The sequence below is a fragment of the Uloborus diversus genome, unplaced genomic scaffold (assembly GCF_026930045.1).
Source record: "Uloborus diversus isolate 005 unplaced genomic scaffold, Udiv.v.3.1 scaffold_13, whole genome shotgun sequence".
Taxonomy (NCBI): domain Eukaryota; kingdom Metazoa; phylum Arthropoda; class Arachnida; order Araneae; family Uloboridae; genus Uloborus; species Uloborus diversus.
The window spans coordinates 5,895,353-5,904,805 of NW_026557987.1; the positions used below are offsets into that span (position 1 = coordinate 5,895,353).

The following is a 9,453-nucleotide window of genomic DNA, read 5'->3' on the forward strand; positions in this document are numbered from 1 at the left end:
TGCTTGCAGCGAAAAATTACGAAACGCGATAAGTTGCCAGAAAAGACAACCCCTCAAACATGCGCTCCGATCCAAAATGGCTGATTTTAATCTGATGCACCGGTTCTTTACGGACCGGACTTTTATCCCACTCTACAACTTTCGTATTTATTAACCTTCCAGGAGGCGCGCGTATCTAAGAAATGCACTAACTGGGGTTCTCAAACTGGATGCCGCGGCACCCTGGAGTGCCGTAGGAAGAGGCGAGGGGTGCCGCAAAGTGTCCATGTTATCAATATACTAAATGTTAGGTGGGTTTCCCAAATAAGGTCATATCGACCAATAAGGACATCTCATTTTTTGATGTGGAATAGTAAAAATTCGCTAGATCGTGATTTCCTCCAAGCAGAAAACCTAACTGATGATAAAGCGTTGTCAGCAAGTAGTTTCTAATAACCAGACAAAAGTGTAGCAAACGTTATTGCAGTCGAGTGATGTAAAAACTACCTGATCTTATTTTGCTGTAACTTTTGCTTCTACTGTAAGTTATTAGAAAAGGTTTACTGCTAATAAAAACGAGCTGATGTGTGCATCACATGACTTCCTTTTACTCCAATTTAATGTCATTTTCTCATTATTGGCAGTTTTAATATGATTCAATGGTTTACTCTCTAAATATCACCAACAACGGACAAATTGAAACCAGATTTATTTATTTTTTTTTTAATCGGCAAATTTGTCGCCAGGTTGGCGACAAAACTTGGCGACCAAAAGACTGGCGATATATCGCCAAGTGTCCGCCAAATGATAACACCACTCGAGTTTACATCGAAATCAACAATGATTTCCCCCCAAAAAGGGGCAAAAGACCCATTTTGAAACATACGAATGCAACCAAAAAGGAAGGTGCACAACTAAGACGCACTAGGAGTCTACGAACCAAATTTCAACTTTCTAGGACATTCCGTTCTTGAGTTATGCGACATACACATATACATACAGACGTCACTAGAAAACTCGTTGTAATTAACTCGGGGATCGTCAAAATGGATATTTCGGGTGTCTGCACGTTCCTAGGCACATATCCACGTATGGTCGGGTTGAAAAAAAAAACTCAACATTCATTTGGGGGTGAGCAAAATGGAAATGAAGGCCGATTTTTGGGTGAAAATTTTTTGCGAATACAATACTTCCTTTTTTGTAAAAGGAAGTAAAAACAGAAAAGTTGCCCCAAAATTTTAATTCAGACGGTAACTTGGTGAAACCAACTAGCTTTCATCCTCAGCTATGATAAATCAAATGCAAAAGGACATTGCTACAAAGATGCCGTAAAAAGTGAGCTCTCAATTCGAATAAATTAAAGGAATACAGAAATATGCGGGCACCAAAAATAGTCAAAAAACGAAACCTGCAGTTTTTGAGCAAAGATCACTCACGAACTGAAAACAAAAATTCCTTTTTAAGGTGGTGATGTTTTAAGGGCTCACGGTACCTTTTGAACAATGTTTTAAAATTCACGAATATTGTGTTTTTTATTCAAACCATAAGATACACACTCATTTCGCAACCAATATTTTATTTTCAAAATCTTAAAATATTGCCCACATTTTTTTAAAAATTCAAAAAATTTAGTGAAATTTTAGTTTTTTAAAATCCCTAAGGCTTTTTTGTTTTTGAACTTATTTAAAAAAAGATTTTTGCTAAGCAATCACAATATTTATCTCCAAAACTCTGCATTCATTTGTTTATATATGTATTGGAACATTTTCTCTGATTAATTATGTACAAAATCGTAGTGTTTTTAAAGGTATAACATGCTCTGAACATTTGAGTCATTTATAAAATGCTTATCCAATGCACAGTTTTGTTAAATATATTATCCTGACAGCAAAAAGTATTACTTTAAAGCTGTATCTTTATTAGAAAAATATCCTTAGGGATTCTAATATATGAAAACACACACACACAAAAAAAAAAAAAAAATCACCGAGAAAAAGCAATTTAAAATTTTTCTTTTGCATAAGAACACATAGCGAGCATGACCTAAAACCACTCATAACTTTTTAAATATTTGAACTAAAGCGATGAAACTTTTTTCCTGTGTTTGGAATAATTTGTAGTTTTGAAATAAGCAATAAAATATTGTAACGGATCCGGTGAGACTTCCAACTTTCAGGAAAGGACGACACAGTTCTTGATTAAGAATACAGGAAATTTATTTACACTATGTACAGGGAAGATCGTCACCAACTGCTAAATGATTCATCAGCAATTAAGCAATTATCACACCACACCGTAAACTCAACGGTTATACACGTATTTACTTCCAAATACGAAAACAACACAGCGAAATGCCTCGCTATAAACAGAGCAAAATGCTCTCCGTTCGAAATCTCAATCGAAACTCCCGTTTTATCACGCGGGACGCTTTTATAGACATCGAAAGAAATCTCTCAAATATTCTACAAGTTTCCAAACGCTTCTGGAAAATAGTAGACCGTTATCAAATTTTATCAATGAAAAAAAAAAGGAAATAGGGGGGTCGTATACTTCAGCCGAATGTAAAGGGGTTGTATATTCATTACAAGAAACAATTTACAGGTTACGTTACTACAATAATTACTATTTACAGAATTCGTAACAATATTTTTTGATCGTTTGATCATTTTTGAGGTACAGTGATCAAATTTTCCGCAAAGTGTTTAAATTTATTCAATCCTAGCAAAACCGACCGAAGTAGGAGCTGAGAGCGAGTTTTTGTCAAACCCATTATTTTTTACCACAAAATTAGTTTGCATATGAGCGGTGATTTTGTCGACGGAATGGGGGTATACTTTGGTGTAACAAACTCTTAAGGGTGTATTTTTGCGCAACAAATAGTATTGGAAAATGACTGCGCACTATCCAGCATTTTGCGTACGGAATTCATGGTAAAACTAGCAACAGCAGTCATTTGTTAAGAAGCGTTGTTTTTTTTTTTTTGGTTTAATCTTCTTTACTCATAATAAAGCTGAAAGTTTCTCTGGCCGGAGGATTTCTGGATCTCTGTGACGCGCATAGCGGCTAGACTGTTCGGCCGATTTTCATGAAATCTGGCAAAGTTAGTTTGTAGCATGGGGGTGTGCACCTCGAAGCGATTTTTCGAAAATTCGATGTGGTTCTTTTCCCAATCCAATTTAAAAAAAAAAAAATATCATAAGATGGACGAGTAAATTACGAAATTATCATAACGTAGAACCGTAACATGGGTACGAGCCAATTGACGAGATACGAAATGATCATAACGTGGATTCGTAACATGGGTACAAGCCAACTGGCGAGAGAATTCACCCTACATTATTTGTAAATATACAGGCGAACCAAAAGACCTTTTAATTTTTCTATTACGGGCAAAGCCGTGCGGGTATCACTAGTTACTAATAATAAAGCTGAAAGTCTGTCTGTCCGGATCTCTGTCTGTCAGGATCTCTGTGACGCGCATAGCGCCTAGACCGTTCGAACGATTTTCATGCAATTTGGCACAAAGTTTGTTTGTAGCATGGGAATGTGCACCTCGGAGCGATTTTTCGAAAATTCGATGTGGTTCTTTTTCTATTCCAATTTTAAGAACAAAATTATCATTAGATGGACGAGTCATTATCATAACCGTGACATGGGCACAAGCCAATTGGCGAGATACGAAATTATCATAACGTGGAGCCGTCACATGGGTACAAGCCAATTGGCGAGAAAATTAACCACACATTATTTGTAAATATACAGGCGCACCAAAAGACCTTTTAATTTTTCTATTACGGGCAAAGCCGTGCGGGTACCACTAGTTTAGCATAAAAATGGAAAATTTAAAAGATTGATGCAATCCCGGAAAATAGTTAGAATCCGAAAACAACGAGTTGAAAAACCTAGAGAGGGCACTTGGCGGTTCGTAGTGGGTGGTGAATATAATGTCGTTTTTCCGGTATTCACCAGTCGAATCGAACCCTTGGAGAAGGAATTAAAATGGAGGCAGCAAGTCCAATCAAAAACTGACCCACGGACTCGAAGTCACGTGACTCAACGACGACGAATGGTTGTTGCGTTTTGCGTGAAACGATACGAAAGAAACCTGTTTCCTCCAATGTTCTACTTTGAAATCTATCACATGACTTGGGGTTTGGGTTTCCTTAAATGAAAGTCTTCACTCTCTCCATTTTATCTCTTCTCAATGCTCAAACCACCGTCAGACACCTGAGCTGCAGAATGATTGAAGCAATCTTAGACCGGCGCACAGTGGGGCGAAAACGCCAAAAACCGCATAAAATGGTAATTTTTTTTTCTAATTCAACCAATTGCGGATTAATATATTTGAACAGGCAATCAGAACTGTAATTTTAGAGCCCTTCGTCGACTACAAAGTTAAAGATAACCTTTAGAAGGTGAAGAACCATAAATAAAGGGGATTTAAACAAATTGCTTTGAAGCAATCTATATATTTTTTTTCTTATTAATGGCGGGTATATTTAATTTCTCTCGTGTCCGACGATAGTAAAAGAACAAAAAAAAAAAAAAAACTTAAGAATAATCGAATATTCAAACAGATAATTGGTTTTGATCAGCACCGAAATCCGGGAAATTCAAATTTATTTTTTTCAAAACGTTCTGCAAAAAAATGTCCTCTTATGTCCTCTTAGAAATTAATATTAATTAGTCATCAATGGTCTGTAGAAATACCGTGAAAGGAATTAGCTGCGTAAACCAGCGAGCTTTGGACTTTGAGCCCAAACAAAAACATGCATTAAAATCCATTATAACATGCCTGAGTAAACAAACAAGCGATAGAGGTTTAAAAACATTTTTAGGCGCTTTTTGGCGTTTTCGCCCCACAGTGCGGCGCACAGTGTGACTAAAATGCCAAAAAGCGCTTAAAATTAAATTTTTCCCTAGTTTCAACGAATTGAGGATTAATAAATTATTATAGGCTTACCTCTTAGGCAATCAGAACAGGAATTTTAGAGCCCTTCGACCACTACAAAACTAAAGGGAGCCTTTAGAAAGTTGAAAAACTATGAGTGCGGGAATGTAAAAAAAAGTGCTTTTAAGCAGTCTATTTTTTTTCTTACTAAAGGCGGGTATATTTAATTTCTCTCGTCTCCAACGATAGTAATAGAACGGAAAAAAATGAATAATCAAATTCTCAAACCGAAAATCGGTTTTAATCAGCACTCACAAAAAGGGAATTCTCTGTTATCTTTTTTCAAAACACTCTACAAAAAAATGTCCTCTTTGAAATTAATATTAATTAATCACCAATGGTCTGTAGAAAGACCCTGAAAAGGAATTAGCTGCGTAAACCTGTGAACTATGGATCATGAGCCCTAACAAATCGAAAAAAAAAACTCCTTAATAACATGCCTGTGTAAAAAAACAAGCGAGAGAGGTTCAAAAACATTTTAAAACGCTTTTGGTCGTTTTCGCCCCACTGTGTGGCAGCGGCTGGGGGGGGGGGGGGGGGTCTGACGGAGGTTCAAATCAGTGCAGAACAAGGACAGATTTTCGTATCAGCTGGTGAATGCAATCGCAAAACATGTAACTGCTCCAGAAAAACCTAACCTCCAATTCATTGATGGGAAAGAGTATTTTACTGAGGACACTGAAATTTGGGATTTAAAAGATTTCAGTCCGTGCGGCAATGAAACTACACCGGGTGACAACCTGTTCATTTGTTTTACAGATTTGCGCCCATGATGGCAAAAGGGGATCCAAGAAAAGAGGGACACTCCAGAGTCCGTCGTCAAATTCTTTGTCCTGGCTGTGTAGAATACGGCGGTGGATATCCAGGACAAGGTGGTCCTGCCGGCCTCGGTGGTTATCCAGGACAAGGTGGTCCTGCCGGCCTCGGTGGTTATCCAGGACAAGGTGGTCCTGCCGGCCTCGGTGGTTATCCAGGACAAGGTGGTCCTGCCGGCCTCGGTGGTTATCCAGGACAAGGTGGTCCTGGTGCCTACGGTGGTTATCCAGGACAGGGTGGTCCTGCCGGCCTCGGTGGTTATCCAGGACAGGGTGGTCCTGCCGGCCTCGGTGGTTATCCAGGACAGGGTGGTCCTGCCGGCCTCGGTGGTTATCCAGGACAAGGTGGTCCTGCCGGCCTCGGTGGTTATCCAGGACAAGGTGGTCCTGCCGGCCTCGGTGGTTATCCAGGACAAGGTGGTCCTGCCGGCCTCGGTGATTATCCAGGACAGGGTGGTCCTGCCGGCCTCGGTGGTTATCCAGGACAAGGTGGTCCTGGTGCCTACGGTGGTTATCCAGGACAAGGTGGTCCTGCCGGCCTCGGTGGTTATCCAGGACAGGGTGGTCCTGCCGGCCTCGGTGGTTATCCAGGACAAGGTGGTCCTGGTGCCTACGGTGGTTATCCAGGACAAGGTGGTCCTGCCGGCCTCGGTGGTTATCCAGGACAGGGTGGTCCTGCCGGCCTCGGTGGTTATCCAGGACAGGGTGGTCCTGCCGGCCTCGGTGGTTATCCAGGACAAGGTGGTCCTGCCGGCCTCGGTGGTTATCCAGGACAAGGTGGTCCTGCCGGCCTTGGTGGTTATCCAGGACAAGGTGGTCCTGCCGGCCTCGGTGGTTATCCAGGACAAGGTGGTCCTGCCGGCCTCGGTGGTTATCCAGGACAGGGTGGTCCTGCCGGCCTCGGTGGTTATCCAGGACAAGGTGGTCCTGGTGCCTACGGTGGTTATCCAGGACAAGGTGGTCCTGCCGGCCTCGGTGGTTATCCAGGACAGGGTGGTCCTGCCGGCCTCGGTGGTTATCCAGGACAGGGTGGTCCTGCCGGCCTCGGTGGTTATCCAGGACAAGGTGGTCCTGCCGGCCTCGGTGGATATCCAGGACAAGGTGGTCCTGCCGGCCTCGGTGGTTATCCAGGACAAGGTGGTCCTGCCGGCCTCGGTGGTTATCCAGGACAGGGTGGTCCTGCCGGCCTCGGTGGTTATCCAGGACAAGGTGGTCCTGGTGCCTACGGTGGTTATCCAGGACAAGGTGGTCCTGCCGGCCTCGGTGGTTATCCAGGACAGGGTGGTCCTGCCGGCCTCGGTGGTTATCCAGGACAGGGTGGTCCTGCCGGCCTCGGTGGTTATCCAGGACAAGGTGGTCCTGCCGGCCTCGGTGGTTATCCAGGACAAGGTGGTCCTGCCGGCCTCGGTGGTTATCCAGGACAAGGTGGTCCTGCCGGCCTCGGTGGTTATCCAGGACAAGGTGGTCCTGCCGGCCTCGGTGGTTATCCAGGACAGGGTGGTCCTGCCGGCCTCGGTGGTTATCCAGGACAAGGTGGTCCTGCCGGCCTCGGTGGTTATCCAGGACAGGGTGGTCCTGCCGGCCTCGGTGGATATCCAGGACAAGGTGGTCCTGCCGGCCTCGGTGGTTATCCAGGACAAGGTGGTCCTGCCGGCCTCGGTGGTTATCCAGGACAAGGTGGTCCTGCCGGCCTCGGTGGTTATCCAGGACAAGGTGGTCCTGCCGGCCTCGGTGGTTATCCAGGACAAGGTGGTCCTGCCGGCCTCGGTGGTTATCCAGGACAGGGTGGTCCTGCCGGCCTCGGTGGTTATCCAGGACAAGGTGGTCCTGGTGCCTACGGTGGTTATCCAGGACAAGGTGGTCCTGCCGGCCTCGGTGGTTATCCAGGACAGGGTGGTCCTGCCGGCCTCGGTGGTTATCCAGGACAGGGTGGTCCTGCCGGCCTCGGTGGTTATCCAGGACAAGGTGGTCCTGCCGGCCTCGGTGGTTATCCAGGACAAGGTGGTCCTGCCGGCCTCGGTGGTTATCCAGGACAAGGTGGTCCTGCCGGCCTCGGTGGTTATCCAGGACAAGGTGGTCCTGCCGGCCTCGGTGGTTATCCAGGACATGGTGGTCCTGCCGGCCTCGGTGGTTATCCAGGACAAGGTGGTCCTGCCGGCCTCGGTGGTTATCCAGGACAGGGTGGTCCTGCCGGCCTCGGTGGATATCCAGGACAAGGTGGTCCTGCCGGCCTCGGTGGTTATCCAGGACAAGGTGGTCCTGCCGGCCTCGGTGGTTATCCAGGACAAGGTGGTCCTGCCGGCCTCGGTGGTTATCCAGGACAAGGTGGTCCTGCCGGCCTCGGTGGTTATCCAGGACAAGGTGGTCCTGCCGGCCTCGGTGGTTATCCAGGACAGGGTGGTCCTGCCGGCCTCGGTGGTTATCCAGGACAAGGTGGTCCTGGTGCCTACGGTGGTTATCCAGGACAAGGTGGTCCTGCCGGCCTCGGTGGTTATCCAGGACAGGGTGGTCCTGCCGGCCTCGGTGGTTATCCAGGACAGGGTGGTCCTGCCGGCCTCGGTGGTTATCCAGGACAAGGTGGTCCTGCCGGCCTCGGTGGTTATCCAGGACAAGGTGGTCCTGCCGGCCTCGGTGGTTATCCAGGACAAGGTGGTCCTGCCGGCCTCGGTGGTTATCCAGGACAAGGTGGTCCTGGTGCCTACGGTGGTTATCCAGGACAAGGTGGTCCTGCCGGCCTCGGTGGTTATCCAGGACAAGGTGGTCCTGCCGGCCTCGGTGGTTATCCAGGACAGGGTGGTCCTGCCGGCCTCGGTGGTTATCCAGGACAAGGTGGTCCTGCCGGCCTCGGTGGTTATCCAGGACAAGGTGGTCCTGCCGGCCTAGGTGGTTATCCAGGACAAGGTGGTCCTGCCGGCCTCGGTGGTTATCCAGGACAAGGTGGTCCTGCCGGCCTCGGTGGTTATCCAGGACAGGGTGGTCCTGCCGGCCTCGGTGGTTATCCAGGACAGGGTGGTCCTGCCGGCCTCGGTGGTTATCCAGGACAAGGTGGTCCTGCCGGCCTCGATGGTTATCCAGGACAAGGTGGTCCTGGTGCCTACGGTGGTTACCCAGGACAAGGTGGTCCTGCCGGCCTCGGTGGTTATCCAGGACAAGGTGGTCCTGCCGGCCTCGGTGGTTATCCAGGACAAGGTGATCCTGGTGCCTACGGTGGTTATCCAGAACAAGGTGGTTCTGCCGGCTACGTTGGTAATCCAGGACAAGGTGGTCCTGGTGGCTATGGTGGTGCTGGTGGTTATCCAGGCCCTGCCGCCGACGGTTACCAATTCCGGAGGCCCGCACCCGGCGATCCAATCAGGCATGTGCCTATAGGCTGAAGGTGAAGTTGGTAGAGCCGATTGTAGTCTTGGAGGGCTGCCACTAGTCTGTTGCGTGAACAAGAACCGTGGGGAGGGACTGTTCTAAGGCAGAATTTTCCCATGGCACCAAGGTAAGGCAAAAGTTCGCTTTTCAGCTAATTCGTTTTATTTGTGAAATTCACTGCATGTAGTTTCTCCTCGAGGATCTGGGACAACAGCGGGCGTTGATCGTAGCAGACGATCAACGCCCAAGAGAAATAAAATAAATAGAATTGAGGAACACGGAAGAAGGGGTCGAAATAAAAACCCGTTGTTTTTTAACCAATTAAACATATTGGAATAATTCTTAAAA

At 46.6% G+C, this 9,453-nt stretch overlaps 1 protein-coding gene across 1 annotated transcript; it reads left to right on the plus strand.

The window, feature by feature from the left end:
• The first annotated feature begins 5,702 nt into the window (after window positions 1-5,702).
• LOC129232643 (collagen alpha-2(IV) chain-like) lies at window positions 5,703-9,119 on the plus strand. Its single transcript, XM_054866775.1, has one exon. The coding sequence runs from the start codon at window positions 5,703-5,705 to the stop codon at window positions 9,117-9,119; it is 3,417 nt and encodes a 1,138-aa protein (XP_054722750.1).
• The last annotated feature ends 334 nt before the right edge of the window (window positions 9,120-9,453 follow it).

Bases quoted from the DNA above. Each gene is read 5' to 3' on its own strand.
- LOC129232643 (XM_054866775.1), top strand. From the start codon at position 5,703: ATGGCAAAAGGGGATCCAAGAAAAGAGGGACACTCCAGAGTCCGTCGT.